General features: G+C 49.9%; 1 protein-coding gene across 1 annotated transcript in view; it reads right to left on the reverse strand.

Annotated features, from left to right (window-relative positions):
• Window positions 1–9,196: 9,196 nt before the first annotated feature.
• Window positions 9,197–15,206, reverse strand: part of Kiaa2013 (KIAA2013 ortholog) — a 12,872-nt gene continuing 6,862 nt past the window's right edge. Inside the window, exons 3-5 of the mRNA XM_008849952.2 lie at window positions 14,366–15,206; window positions 11,349–12,202; window positions 9,197–9,914 (exon numbers count right to left, since the gene is read on the reverse strand). Coding sequence (XP_008848174.1) covers window positions 9,897–9,914; window positions 11,349–12,202; window positions 14,366–15,206 — 1,713 coding nt within the window. The 3' untranslated portion in view covers window positions 9,197–9,896. The remainder of the gene's footprint in view (window positions 9,915–11,348; window positions 12,203–14,365) is intronic.

Below are 15,206 nucleotides of genomic sequence, written 5' to 3' on the forward strand. Positions count from 1 at the left end.
TAGATTAGAACTGAGGTCTGTATAACGCTAGGTCTATGCACTGGCCTTGACTATTCAGAGTAGGAAACAGGTACACTTGAACCCCTGGCAGCTGACCCCAGATCAGAGCAAGCCCTCCTGCATAGCCCAGGACCAACTATCTAAAGACCAAAATCGCTTACAAGAGTTCTCCTGTCCCACCTACTGACCTGGGGTAGGGATGGGGAAGAACCCAGACTGGCCTTGGACTGGGTCACTGCCTTGCTTTCCCATGTCCGGCCAAATCTACGAACAGGCAGTGTCATCCAGGTGAGGAAAGGACCTTTGGCGCCACCTGCTGGAGATGCAGTAGCAGCATCCTACAAGGGAGACCCCACATCCTGTCTGTCTTGTGAGGCTAAGAGGTTTGAGTAAGGACAGGGAGAGGACCAGGGGCCTCTCTGGAGGCTTGAACTTGACTCTGTGAATAGTTATGAGCATTCTTGTCAGAACATCAGGAGGTTTCAGCTGGAAAGCTCAAAGCAGGAGTCTGGCCTGAACAAGAACAGATGGATGGATAGACATATAGATGGATGGAGGGAGGGAGGTGTAAATGGATGAGGCATTGATGGAGGGATAGATGGATAGATGCATGGAGGCATGGATGGATGGATGGATGGATGAGGCATGGATGGATGGAGGCACAGATATATAGCTGGATGGGTGGAGGGAGGTGTGAATGGATGAGGCATTGGTGGAGGCATAGATGGATGGATGGCATGGAGGCATGGATACATGGATGGATGGATGGATGGATGAGGCATGGATGGATGGATAGATGGAAATGTGAATGGATGAGGCATAGATGAATGGATGGATGGATGGAAATGTGAATGGATGAGGCATGGATGGATGGATGGATGTATAGATGAACACATGCATAGATACATGGGTGGATGCTTACATGGGTGCATGGATGGATGAAACATGTCTGCTATGGAGCATTCTAGTAGGAAAGCTGGCTGGTTACATAGAAACAAGGTAACTTTTGGCAATTTCCTAAACAATGTTCTGGCTGTTTGAGTCCAGAGAGGATAAAGTTTGGAAGTGTCTCTGTAGTTTGGGTGCGTGACCCCATCCCCACCACAGCAGTAGATGCTGTTTGATTTCTTCTGGGATAAGGTGAGATCAAAGGCTCTCAGGAAGCCATTTTCCTCTGTCACAGAGAGAGACTGTGAAGTGGAGGCATTTCCATGAGATGGTGAGACATAGCTCCCAATGACAGCATTTGAGATCCTGGATCCAGCCACGCCTAAAGTCATACAGCATTTTTCAGTAGCTAGGACCGACATATCCTCACGTCTGCTTAGGCCAGGGTGACCTGGGGTTCTCTCACTAGAACCACGGTGTGTATAAATTATACTACCCTTCTTCCCCACAGCCCGGGGATGGGCTCTGTGTTCTTTTGAAGTATCCTATCTTCTCCTCCCCAGTGCCAACAGCAGCACTGCCCTCTCTACTCACTGCCCCTTTCACAGTGGCAGCTCCCCATCCTTCCTCCTGGGACTCTCTGGCCACCACCTCTGCATGGGTGCACTTACATGCAGGCAATACACTCATACACATAAAATAAAAAAATGAATAAAATATTTTGAAAATATTTAAATATTTTATTTTTATAAATAACAAAATTATTTTTATAAAATGAAAATAAAATACTTTTTAATATTTTTAAAAAATTTTTTAAATTTTATGTGTATGAGTGTATTGCCTGCATGTATGTGAGTGCACCCGTGTGGTGCAATGCCACAGAGGTGAGAAGAGGACGTCAAATTCCCCTGGAACTGTACTTAAGGACAGTTCATAGCCGCCATGTGGGTACTGGGAATCGAACCTGGGTCCTCTGCAAGAGCAGTCAATGCTCTTAACCATTGAGCCATCTCTCCAGCCCCAATAAGATATTTTTAAAAAGGTATATCGGTTAGCTGGACATGGTAGTGCATACCTTTAATTGCAGCACTCAGGAGGCAGAGGCAGGTGGACCTCTGTGAGTTCAAGGCAAGCCATTTTTCTAGGGAGAGCCTCAGTCTGGTTAGGTTTGTTTTGTTTCATTTTGTTTTTGGTCTTTTTGAGACAGAGTCTCCCTGTAGCCCCAGCTGGCCTGGAATTCACGATGTAGACCAGGCTTGCCTTGAACTCACAGAGGTCCACCTGCCTCTGCCTCCTGAGTGCTGGGATTAAAAGGGTGCACCACCATGCCCAGCTCAGTTAAAATATTTTAAAATAGAAGTCACTAGCTCTTTGGGCATAATAATCACGTTAGAGAACCAAGGATATCAGTTACTTGGGTGTTACTGGAATTTTGAGGCTCAAAGCCCGGGCTCTGGCATTCCCAGCAAGCTAGGTTCAGCCATCTGTTCCCACTCCACCAATTGAAGAACGAAAAGCAGAGGAAGAGACGGGTGTGATGCTGCTCACCTATAATCCCAGCACTTGGAAAGCTGATGGCAAGTGTTCAGTGCCATCTTGGATTACATGGCAAGTTCAAGGTCAGCCTTAATTATATGAGACCATCTCAAACACCAAAACCCCCAAACAAAACAAAATAAAACAAACCCATAGCATAAGGTGCCCTCAAATTATGGTCCCCAAATACCATCCTCCCACACAAAAGAAGCAAGACTTCTCAGAAACACTGACTCCAAGCAGGTAAGCCAGGGAAGTAGACCAACCTGAAGAGACTCCTAGCACCCCAGGAGGCTATTTCATCATCAAGATCAGTAAATGGGGGGCTGGTGAGATGGCTCAGTGGCAAAGAGAGCTTGCTGCTCTTGCAGAGGCAGGAATATCAGAAGTTGAAGGTCAGGGATGGCAAGATGAGGGGTAAAGGGTCTTGCTGCCAAGCCTGATGACCTGAGTTTGACACCTGGGACACAAGAACCCACAAGTTGTCCTCTGACCACCACACACATCATTGTAATAGCCGAGCTCCTCCATTTTGTGTAAATTTAACTGGTCAGGTATCTGGTCATAGGATCACCCCTGGGAAGGCGGGTTCATCTTATGATATACTAAATAGAAGGGCGGAATACTTAGTGTGTTAAGGAGATAGTGAATTTTTCCTGCCTGGAATCCTGCCTCCTAGCCCAGAACTTCTGGACCAGCCACAGTCATGTCGTCTGGAGGTCTCCCGCGTTTCTGAATTCTGGAAAAGTGTGATCCCGCCTTTTCTTCTCCATATCCCTTTTCTGACCGTGTTTCCTTTAAGGCTTTGAGCTGCCCCCCAGCACCTTGTACTTCTTTACTTTCTCTAAAGCTTCCTTCGCCCTGCCATGTGGCTGCCAGTCAGCCATGTGTCTGACCCCCATGCAGGCTGTAACCTGCATGGTTTCGTGGCTCTCTTTCCTTCTCCCCACTTTCTCCTCCCTGAGGCAGCTGCCAAGATGACCAGCTTGCCCGTCTAATAAAATTGTAAAAGCTTAATTCTTGTACCAAGGACTTTACCTTCTGGACTTTACCTTTAGAAAGCTCCTGTCTCATCCCAGTTAGGATGGCATTCCCTAAATTGGCTTGGAGAGTGCTGTCCCTGGCCAGCTAAACCGATTTGGCTGATTTGGAACTTTTTGAGTCTGAGTGGTCCTTCCCGGCAGGCCGGAACTCTGTAACATCGTGGCATGTACACCCATCCACATCCACATCCACCTTCCACCCCTCACACAGAGACATACACATGCAAAATAAATAAAAGAAAAAAATTTAAAGAGGTTAAAGGTCATCCTCAACTACACAGTGAGTTTAATAATAATAATAAAGACTGGGAGGAAATGTTGAATTTCAGTTTGAGATTAATTAATGCAAATAAAGATGGCTTTCAGATCCAAGTTCACAGGCCTCCTGAGTTCAGTCCCTGGACTTCAGGTAGAGAAGTGGGGATCTGCCACCAGGCATGTGATAATGATTGCCCTGAGTGGGAAGAAATTCATCAAAGCACACTCATCCCTCCACCCTCATTTTATTTACTGGCACTTCTTAGCCATCCTGTGAAGTTGAGAGATGTTATTAGGCCCATTTTACAGGTGGGGATGTGGGGTGCAAATGCTTAACTCACTGGTGTGAGGTCACACAATGACAGAGCTGGAAGTGGAACCATGTCTTCCCTCCTTTCCCGACTGCCTTCCTATACACAGCTCCCTGGGAATACAACCTAGTGCCTTTGGAAGGTTTCATCTGAGAAGCCACAACCTCCCCTCCCACCACAGCTTGCCTGGCGGGTTTGCTATCCGCCCCCACCCCAGTGATCACATTGGTTCCTATGGTTCCCAGGGGTATCCAGGAGTCAATGTTTATAGCACTCTTTGGGACCAGCAAGACAATCATTAACCTGAGCCTGCTCAGGAGAGTCACACCTCCAAGCCTGCCCTGAGCTTCCTTACGAGAGCTCCCTGTGACCTTGGGTAAGTCTCTCTTTTTCCAAGTCTCAATCTAATCACACGGGGAGAGGAATTGTCCTCTTCATAACCAAACTATAAAGATTGGCTATAGGTATGAGAGCAATCAAGGGAGGAGTGATCACCACCTCTTATCATGGCCACAAACGGGGGCCAGAGCCCAGCGCTCATCCTCAGAAGTCAAGGGCAGGGTGAACAAACCCCAGCTCTCTGACTCCTCAACTCTTTCCTTCAGGTTATTGCTGTTCCCTGTGTGCCTTACTGTTCCTGTGTGTGCTGGCATCCACCCTGTGCAGGTATCTTTAGGTGCCAAGTGGAGGGCTTACCTTCCTCCAGGGAGGTTAGACCTGCTGGTTATCTGTTCCCACAGCCCCTATCAGCCCCAATCTCATTTCTGATCTGTCACAAAGGCAGGGTGGGTCTCAAGGGCAGCCCTTTCACATCCTTTCCCCCTTCCATGTTCCAAGCAAAAATGAGACAAAGACATTAGTTCTTGCCTAGGAGCTGAGAGGCCCCATCAGGGAAAGGAGCTTGGGGATTAGGGCCAGCTATCAAATGTCCCACCTGTCTCTTCCAGGGTCTTCAGGCGTGTCTTGCTGTGGAAGATTACTATATGAAAAAGATCTTCATCCCTGCCTGATACATGTTGGTTTCAGGACAAGTAGGCAAGTGGCTAGTTCCAAAATGTGTCCACCGTACTTTGGGCTTTTGGGAACACCTGGTTCTGGAAGATGACAGACTTGAGAACACCTTTCAGACTCTTCAAATTGACTCACGACTGGAAAGTCAGAAAGTTGCTTAGGAAACATCTTACATGAACTCCCAGCCTTACTCTCCCCATCTGTGCGATGTGGGGTATGCTGAGGACCCATGCTCAGAGCTAAGCTCTTCCCTCTTTCCTGGATTTCCTTTAAGAAACCATCTGTTGGGCTAGATGCTTAGAGGACTTGTAACAACTGTGGTCATTTTTGTTCCCACAAATATAGTCAGTCTGGACTTCATATTGAAGTCACTTGAGCCTAGGGTACATGAGTCCCTGCCTCAGAACAAAACAAAAACCCAGAACAAGGCCTGGAGGTGTAGTTCAGTTGGCACAGTGCCTGCCTAGCATGCAGGAAACCCCAGGTTGAATCTCCAACACTGCACAGGAATCAGGTGTGATGGTGTAAGGCTGTGATCCTCCCTACTTGGGAGGTAGAGGCAAGAGGATCAGAAGTCAAGGTCATCCTCATGTACACAGTAAGTATGAGGCTAGCCTAGGCTACATGAGACTTTGGTTGTCTCAAAACAACAAAGAAACAAACAAAAAATGGGCTGGTGAGATGGCTCAGCGAGTACAGGCACTTGCCGCCAAGCCTGGTGACCTGAGTTCCATCCCTGGGGCCTATAAGGTGGAAGGAGAGAACTGACACCTGACACAAGTTGTCCTCACACCTCCATACTTGTGTCACCACAGGCATACTTCCTACATACACACACATACAAATAAATGAATGTAATAAAAAGAGAAAGCAATTTTTTTGAAAAAAAAGCAAAAAGAAAGAAAAAATAGTGTACCCCAAGACAGAAGATAGCACTTAGCACTTGTCCACTGTACCATCTCTCGGGGTGAAATGTCACCCCAAGTATATTAACCGTCACACAGCTTCAAGGTTACACCTGCATCCAGCTGAAGATGAGGGCTCTTGAAGTAGGTGCCGTGGGACTACTTATATCTGTGCAGAGCTGGTGACCACAGCAATGGCAGGGGTCAAAGGTAGCTTGTAAGATAAGCAGTGGAACACAGAAAACCATGCAGTGGGCATCCAGCCAACTTTCCAGCTTTTTAGTTGTTGGGGAAGTACTGGGCAATGTGTGAGGAGGCCAGTGACAGAGACAGGAACAGAGACAGAAGGCAAACAATCAGAGGTTGCATCATGGAGCTGGCAATGGCCAGAGTATGCCTTGTAAGCCTGGATAAAGAATATGGATTTTTATAATCAGTGTTGGGGAAGATCCCTGGGGAAGCTGGGTGTGGTGGCTCATGCCCATAATCCCAGCCCTCAGGAGGCTGAAGCAGGATTGCCAAGAGTTTGAGGCTAGCCTGAGCTACATAAAAGACCATCACAAGGGCTGGAGAGATAGCTCGGTGGTTAAGAGCACTGGCTACTCTTCCAGAGGACTGGGGTTCAATTCCCAGCACCCACATGGCATCTAACAACTGTCTGTAACTCCAGTTCCAGGGGATCCAATGCTCTTCTCTGACCTCGCAGGCACTGCATGACATGGGTGCACCCATCTACATGCAGGCTTTATGCTCATACACATAAAATAAAAATAATAGATAAAAAAAAAGACCATCACAAACAAAATCCCCATGCCAAGCCAGGCGTGGTGGCACATGTCTGTTATCTCAGCACTAGGGAGGTGGTGGCAGGAGGATCAGGAGTTCAAGAGTTAGAGGCCACACTGTGCTACATGAGACCAAGTCTCAAAAAACCAAAAGAGGGTTAGGGAGATGGCCCAGTGGGTAAAGCATTTGCCACCATGCAAGCATGAGGATTCGAGTTCAGATCCCCAGAACCCATGTAAAACTAGATTCAGTAACATGCTGTCTGATTCCAGCACTCCTATGGCAAGGTAGGAGGCAGATGGGCTGGAGAGATGGCTCAGCAGTTAAGAGTGCTTTCTCTGCAATCACGAGGACTGGAGTTCAGATCAGCATCCATGTAACAAGCTGGGTGTTTCCTAAAATCCCTGTAACCCCAGCTCTGAAGAGTGTAGAGGCAGGAAGATGATTGGGGCTTGGGGGACACACACAGTCTCAGCTAGCTTGCTTCCAACCGGGCACTAGAAAGCTGCATGGCCTTGGATTTTTGCTATGTAGCCCAGGCTGGGCTTTAACTCCTGTTAATTCTCCTGCCAGGAGTGTAGAGGCAGGAAGATGATTGGGGCTTGGGGGACACACATAGTCTCAGCTAGCTTGCTTCCAACCGGGCACTACAAAGCTGCATGGCCTTGGATTTTTGCTATTTAATGCCTGGTTCTTCATCTCTGCAACTGAGTTTTTGCTATGTAGCCCAGGCTGGGCTTTAACTCCTGTTAATTCTCCTGCCTCAGTCACTTGAGAGGCTCTCATGGGATTATAGGTGTGCACTACCATACCTGGCTTGCATTTGGGATCTTAACCCTGCCCCACTGATACAAAATACCTAACACATATGGAGATGGAATGTAAGCATAGGAAGCATTGTGATAGTGTTTTACTCAGTACTCAGGCTGATCTTAAACTTGCTTCCAGCCTCCTGCCTCTGTCTCTTGGGTGCTGGGATTAGACACATATGCTACCATGCCCAGCCCTTAAATTATTTTTAAAGTTTTTATTTTATGCATACAAGGGTTTTGTCTACATGTAAGTGCACATGCAATGTCCACAGATGCCAGAAGAGGGCATGGGATCCCCTGGAACTGGAGTTACAGATGATTGTTAGCCGCAATGCGGGTGCTGGAAACCAAATTTGGGTCCTTTGCAAGAGCAGCACATCTTTCAAGGCCCACAAATTATTTTTTATTTTATTATTATTGTGTATGGTGTGTGTTGTGAAGTCAGAGGACAACAACTTTTGGGACTCAGTTCTCTCTGTCCATTATGGAACTGAGCAGGTCACCTGACAGCACGTGCTTTTACTTACCTCTGAGTCATTTTGCCAGCCCTTGGATTATTCCTTAGGCACCAGGTACACAGGTACATTTCACATTCAAGGGAGCCTATGACATGCCTAGTTCCAAGCTGAACAGTCAAAATGTGGCTCCTGTTGTCTACTGGCTTCAAAAAAAATTTTTCAAGTCAGGCATGGTGGCACACGCCTTTAAGGCAGAGGCAGGCGGATCTGTGTGAGTTCTGTGAGTTCGAGGCCAGCCTGGTCTACACAGTGAGTTCTACGACAGCTGGGGCTACAGAGAGACCCTGTCTCAAAAAGACAAAAAAAAAAAAAAATTTTCAAGACAGGGCCTCTTAAGGCTGGTCTTAAACTCACAGGCTGGTCTTAAACTCACTATGTAGTCAAGGATGGCCTTGAACTCCTGAACCTTCTGTCTCCACCTCTCAGGGTCTGGGATTCCAGGCATGTGTCACTGCACTCAGCTGTGTACACAGCTTAATGGAACAACTGGAGGGCTTGTCACCCAGTAAATGACACGCAGCTGCACCCAGGGCTCCCCCCCACCCCCCAGAAAAGGCAAGCCAGCCCAGATCCACATCTGGAAGATGTGGTGTCTGGGCCCTGTACCACCCAGTGCTATGGGAAGGCTGTGGATTGAAGCAATAAAAACCAGGGCTGCACACAGTACAGCCCTGTGCCCTTGTTTACTTTCAAACCATCTGCTGTGGCTCAGACATGTGGTGTCTTGGCAAGCAGGCTAGGCTTCCCGGTGAGTCAGAGTCGGGGAAGCCACCAAACCCAAGGACAGCCCCCAGGCAAAGGATGACTATCCCAGCTCAGTCCCTTTCTGATCCCTGGAACAGACAGTTCTTTTTCCCCACTAGAGACAAGGCCCATCAGAGCTTGTCCTGCTACCATCCTCCTTCCATCTAGAAAAATCCGGCTGGAGGCTCCAGACCCCTTTGGACAGGTGAGGAGGTTCCTGTACAGAGCAGGGAAGATGCTCCAAGCCCTGGACCAGCCCAGCCAGCAGCCACATGGGAAAACAGCTGGTCCAGGTGGAGTGTACCACTGCAGACCACCCTGAATCTAGTGGTAAGGAAGGTGTGATGAATGTATCCAAGGGTTTAACCACACAGGAACCAGTAATGGAAGTTTGAAAGATATTTATTTAAAAAAGCTTTGGTATTTCAAAACCATCTATCACTAGAAATTTAAATTCCTCTCCCAAGGTCCAGAAGTAAAAAACCACAGACCCCCACAGACTCAGGGTAAGAAAGGGTCATCGTGCAAACCACTGGAGGGCAGGGAAGCCACGCCTTCCTCAGGCAGGGGGTCCACCTGGGGCTCAAGCCCAGCCTCCAGACTGTGCATGGGGGGCTTCTAGGTGCCAAAATGGTGGCAGGGATCAGTCATTGAAACCAACAGTCCTAATCTTAAGGTGGATGAAAAGCAAAACCTCAACAAAAATAAATTAGAAATCCATTCAAGAAAGAGCAACTTTAAATTAGGAAAAGAGCAATTTTTCCTAAACAAGTCTTCAAAAGAGATTCTATTTCCTGGGATAGAAGACATGGGGGCAAGTGGAAGGAGTGAGTTCAATTTCAAGTATTTTCCCTGCGGGTTCTTTAATGACTGGAAAGCTTACAGAAGTCCACTGGCCCTCCTTCCCCACTGACAGTCGTTTCTTCCAGTGCAAACTCTTGTACCCACAAGCAATTCTGAGTCACTGCCCCCCTCAAGGCACAAAGGGTTGGTGCTTCCAAAGGATCCCTTGTTTATCGCAGTGGCAGGATGCTCAATGATGGGTGTCTTGTGCAAACGGTGTCAGAAAGGACTTGCGGTTCACTCAGACACTGGGGTCTTCCTGTTCAATAAATGAAACAAGGGGACACTGTTCACACTAACCCATGGCTCAGCCACAGAAACATCCAAGGAGAAGGCAGGTGTGATGGGACATGCCTGTGATCCCAGAACTTGGGAGGTAGAGGGAGGAAGATCAGGAATTCAGGGCCAGCCTCTATTATATAGCGAGTCTGAGGCCAGCCTAGGCTACTTGAGGCCCTGTCTCAAAATAAATACAAACACACAGACACACACAGAGGCAGGGAAGCAGGCACAGGGACAACCCTGGTGGTACCCACTCTGGCTCAGATCCAGCCTCCTCAGACAGCTTCCAGCCTGGAATTGCCATGCAGGGGCCCATGAGCCTCCTTGGGCTGATGTGGCATGTTGGCTAGGGCTCTGGTCTGGCATGGCCCAGCTTCAATGTGAGGGACATGGGCAGTCTCCCAGGGAGATGATGGAGCTATCTTCCCAACTGGATGGGAAACAAGCAAGAGCAAGGGCAGAGAGGCCAGCAGCCAGTAGGGGAAAGGGCCTGCCTCTCCAGAGGCTGCATGATCCACCTTTTCTATCACAGCTGGCCAAAGCCGGCTATGTGGAAGAATTCTGCACACTTTCTAACCCAACTCTCCACTGATTCCCTCAGTGTGAGAACTCAGACCTACCTCTACTTGCTGCCACCTCCTTCGAGTCAAGCATTGCTTTCTCTCCAAGCCTGGCCTTGAACCAGAAAACTAGATGTCACAGAGCTTTTCAGTGGAGGGGCGGGCCTTCCTGTGGGATCCAGGATCCTTAAGTACTGGGGCACAGACCTAGAGCTTGGTCTACCTCTCTATGTCCTTATGGCTTGACAAGACAGGGGCAGAGGGGGCCTGACCTCTGAGGGTGATGGCCAGGCTGCTGGGGTAAGCACCAGGCATCGCAGCTGTTCCGCCAGAGGCTCTGAGCCACAGCCTGTTGTTTCTACATGCTAGATGGAGGGGGAAGCCAGTGAGCGCATCTGTCCCACAGTATTTCCCCTCTGGGGTCTCCTCTCAGAAGGTTTTTTTTTTTTGACTTTTTGAGACAGGGTCTCCCTGAAGCCCCAGTTGGCTTGGAACTCGCTATGTAGATCAGGCTGGCCTTGAGCCTTGAACTCACAGGGATCTGCCTGCCTCTGCCTCACAAGTGCTGTATTAATTAAAGGCATGCATCACCATGCCCAGCATAAAAGTGGTTTTAAAAAAATTTTTTTAAATACAGGGTTTTGCTGTTGGTCTTGAACTCACAATCCTTCTGCCTTAGCCTCAATGCTGGAATTATAGACAGATGTTCACCACTCAAATACACCAACTCCGCTCTCTGATGTTGAGATCTGTGGGCACTGGCTTAGGACATCCCCTGGTCAGACCACCCTTCCTGGACATAGGACAGAAAATGGCAAAGGCCTGGGGTTCTAGGGACAGAGGTGGCCTACCTTGCTCCTGAAGAGGGGCTTGGCTCCGGGTCCACAGTACTCATTGTAGATGAGCTTGAAGAGAAAGAGGTGGAAAAGGGTGATAAGGGAGGCCACACTGAACCAGAAGAGGAAGGGCAGGCCAGGGTCCTGTTGGGCCATGTGCTCATCATGGGCCAGAATGGCCTTAAGGTGCAGTGTGTGTCGCAGGTCCTGCAGATGCATGAGGTCAGTGGAGATGTACAGCAATGGGGTGATGGGCTTGGTCACCATGACGGAGAAGGTGTGGCCCCCAGACTCTGAGGTCAGCTCCACAGGGTCTTGGAGGCAACCTGCCTCGCAGGCATAGATCTTGACAGGATGGCCACGGTACTCCACAGACACATGCAGGTAGGGCTTGCCCTCAGCATCCACCAGCACAGCCAGGTTGATGTGGTCATTCTTGTAGCGGATGCCATGCAACGCGTAGCTGTTGTGCAGCACCTCGGGGTCGGCCTGGAACTGCAGGTGGTTTTCTGTGAACTGCAGCCCCCCAAAGCTGAGCACCATGCCTTGTAGGATGCCTGGGGCTCCCACCTTCACCAGCCCTTTGCAGCCACGCTTCTGGAGGGTCAGTTTCCACAGGTCGGAGAGCTGCAGGATCTGCGGCACTGAGGACAGATGGCCAGGCCACAGGTTCTCGGCATGCATGGTGGCATGGCCGCTGAAGCAGTGGTCTTCGTAGTTGAGTGTCGCCTCCAACTGTTCTCGCTCCCTGTGGCTCAGGGAGGGGCTGAGCAGTGGGGTTGGTGAGCAGGAGAGCATGTAGTACAGAGTCAGGTTCACAGTCAGGCCTGACGGGGTGTGAGCATCAGTGATCTTCTTCATCTCCACACCTGGAACATGACAAAGGCTGGGAGTTAAGGAAGAAAGCCTGGCTGGGGGCAGCGGCAATGAAACGAAGGTCAGGGCAGTAAAGGATGGAGCTCAGTTCAGTGGTAAAGGACAGCAGTTTCAGCCCCCCTGGGTATGGGAGCGCCATCACACCTGCTTGTGATGGTTAATCCTATCGACTTGATGGGATTTATAATCACCATGGAAACTAACCCCTGGACATGTTTGTGAAAGGTTTTCTGTATTAATTAAGGTGAGAAGACCCACCTTCATTGGGGGTGGTACTATACCATGGGCTGTGGTCCCAGACTGAATAAAAGGAGAAAGGGAGAGGAGAACCAATATTTCTTGGTTGCAGACCCAATGGGACCAGCTGCCTCACGTGCCTGTCGCCATGCCTTTCCCACCATGATGGACTGCGTCAGTCAAAACAAACCCTTTCTTCCTTAAGTTGCTTTTGTCAGGTATTTTGTCATAGCAATGAGAAAAGCAGTATGACACCTAACATGACCAACTGGCATCTGTGGAACCTCCTGCCAGAGCTGAGAACAACAGACACTCGGCCAGGACCTAGTGTCATCCCTATGGTCTAGTACCCTCAAACCACACAGTGCCACAAGTGTTCCAGCCAGTCCTGGCTCGTTCTCCTATACCTTTCTCCAGTACAATGGCTATTTAAAAAAAAGAAAATTATTTTATTTTGGAGATAGGGTCTCGGTGCAGCACAGGCTGGCCCTGAACTCACAGTGATCTTTCTGCTGGGTTCTGAGGGTCCAGATGTAAGCCACCGTGTTTGGTTTTTGTGCTGTAGCTTTAAATGAGATGGCCCCAAATTTTAATGAGTCTAGACTCACAGGACTAACCACCCGTTTCCACCTAGATATCTGACAGGTGTAACGGACACAGAGCGAACTCTCCCAGCCCCAAACCAACGCTTCCCCAGGTTATTTCTAAGCAACTGTCCACATCCCCCAAATCTAGGAATCACCTGCCACAGCCAATCCTAGCAGTCCATGTCCTGGCAGTTCTGTCTCCATGGTCACAACCCAGATACCTCCTTCTTCTGGCCTGCCCGGAACCTCTTACCTGTACACTGGGATGCTCGTCTCAAATGTACATCAGACAGTTTCTGCCCTGCTTTCCATCCTCCCATCTCAGAAGAAAACTCATCTTTCCCCAGGCCTTCAAGGCCCACTCCACCCTGTCCTATTCATCACTTGGCCCACCTGCTCCTGCCCAGGGCAGTCTCCAGTCTGAATATCCTCTTTGTTGTCACATGAGTGGTTGTTTCTTCCCACTCAGCTCAGCTACGTGTCTCCCCACTCAGGGAGCTGAGCGGAGACACCACACTTCTCCTCAGCACTTCCACTCTAAAAGCTGTCTCACTGAATTCCTCATGTCTCTAATATCGTTATCTCTCAACTACACTAAGGCTAAGGCAAGCACTAGGTGAACAGGAGCTTGTTTATTCACAAACACAACAGCTTCTGACAAAAGCATTTGATAAACACCTGTTGAATGAACTAATTCTTTCTGGACAACCAAACAAGAGTTTGAACAACTACAACTCTGGAATCCAAAACCCAGTGCTGCGAACAGCACTTTCCCTTAAACAGTCGACAGAAAAAGGGTTTTATTCGCAAAGAATAAATAAAAGATTTTTTTTTTCATTTGCCATGCACATTCCAACCTGCTGGACGTTTCCAGCTTCCTAGTGAAAGAGACACAGCTACAATGGTCCAGGTCAAACCAAGAAACAGAGGCCAGGCCCAGGCAGGCCGAAGTGGCCTAAGGAGAGGGTCTGGGGATCCCTTGGTGGTTTATTCTTTATGAACTGATCCTTCCCCAAAAAACCCCTACTCAGATCAGGCCTCACCACCACCACCAAATGTAAGTCCTGACCTTCACATTCAAATCGTCATTAAAACCCCATAAAGGACGTTAGTGCAGCTGTTACTTGTTAATGAATACAGGCTCAGAAAGATAAGGCCACAGAGCCAAGGTCACACTGCTATAAAGTAGGTAAATGGATTCAATTCCCAAACACCAACCCTAAACTTCAACCTGCAGTGTGACAGCTGCAGAACACGCGGCCTATCTCTACAGTAGACGTGTGCACACTGGTACAAAGTGGAGATTACTACCAAGCCCTAACCAGGCCTCACCTGGGCTGAACAGCTGGGCCCAGAGGTGCTGATGGTCCTGAAGCAGCTCAGCGGCAGGCACCTCCAACAGCTCCAGCATTTCCTTCCGGGCCAAGTCCTGTAGCGCCTTGAGCTCCTTGGCTACTTTGCTTTTGAGTGTCAGGGGGTTGATGAGGCCAGAGACATGCACCACCCACAGCACCGTCTCATCCAACTGTGTCTTGGGAGCTACCTGGAGCCGGTTCACTAGCTTCTTGGCAGCCACCACCACCAGGTGCACCAGCCCGTTTGGCAGGGGTGTGGACCGACCCGAGTAGAGGAGGAACTGATGATCCTCGACCTTCTCCAGGGTACTGGTGAAGGACTTGGGGACAGGGCCGGCGGTGGGCCCCACAGTCTGCAGCGCGGCCACTCGCTCGGTGGGATTGTTGAGCTGGATGCGCTGCAGGTAGACGTGGGATCGGCCCCGGTGCGCCAGGAAGTCCTCCTGCAGCAGCACGCAGTCACGGCCTGACCCCGTGGAGAGGCCCGAGGCCGAGGCGGGCCCGGGGACCCCAGCGGCAGAGCCGGGGCCCGGGGTCCCGAGCTGCAGGCACCGCACCCGGCGCAGGAGGCCCTCCCGCAGCAGCAACACAGTCTCCCTGGCCTCGGCCAGCACGTTCAGCGGGTGCAGTTGCACGAAGGGCACGAAGTCCAGCGCCACGGCGGGCTCCCGCTCCCCGGGCGTCACCCACAGCCGGTTGTTGGCGGCGTCCAGGGCCAGGAAGCCGTTGGCCACCAGGGCCGGCACCCCGGGGCCCAGCGGCACGGCCTCGCCGCGCTCCCGCAGGCCGCGCCAGGCCCGGGTGGCCGCCTCCAGGCA

Source organism: Nannospalax galili, unplaced genomic scaffold, assembly GCF_000622305.1.
Source record: "Nannospalax galili isolate Female #2095 unplaced genomic scaffold, S.galili_v1.0 scaffold1225, whole genome shotgun sequence".
NCBI classification, from domain to species: domain Eukaryota; kingdom Metazoa; phylum Chordata; class Mammalia; order Rodentia; family Spalacidae; genus Nannospalax; species Nannospalax galili.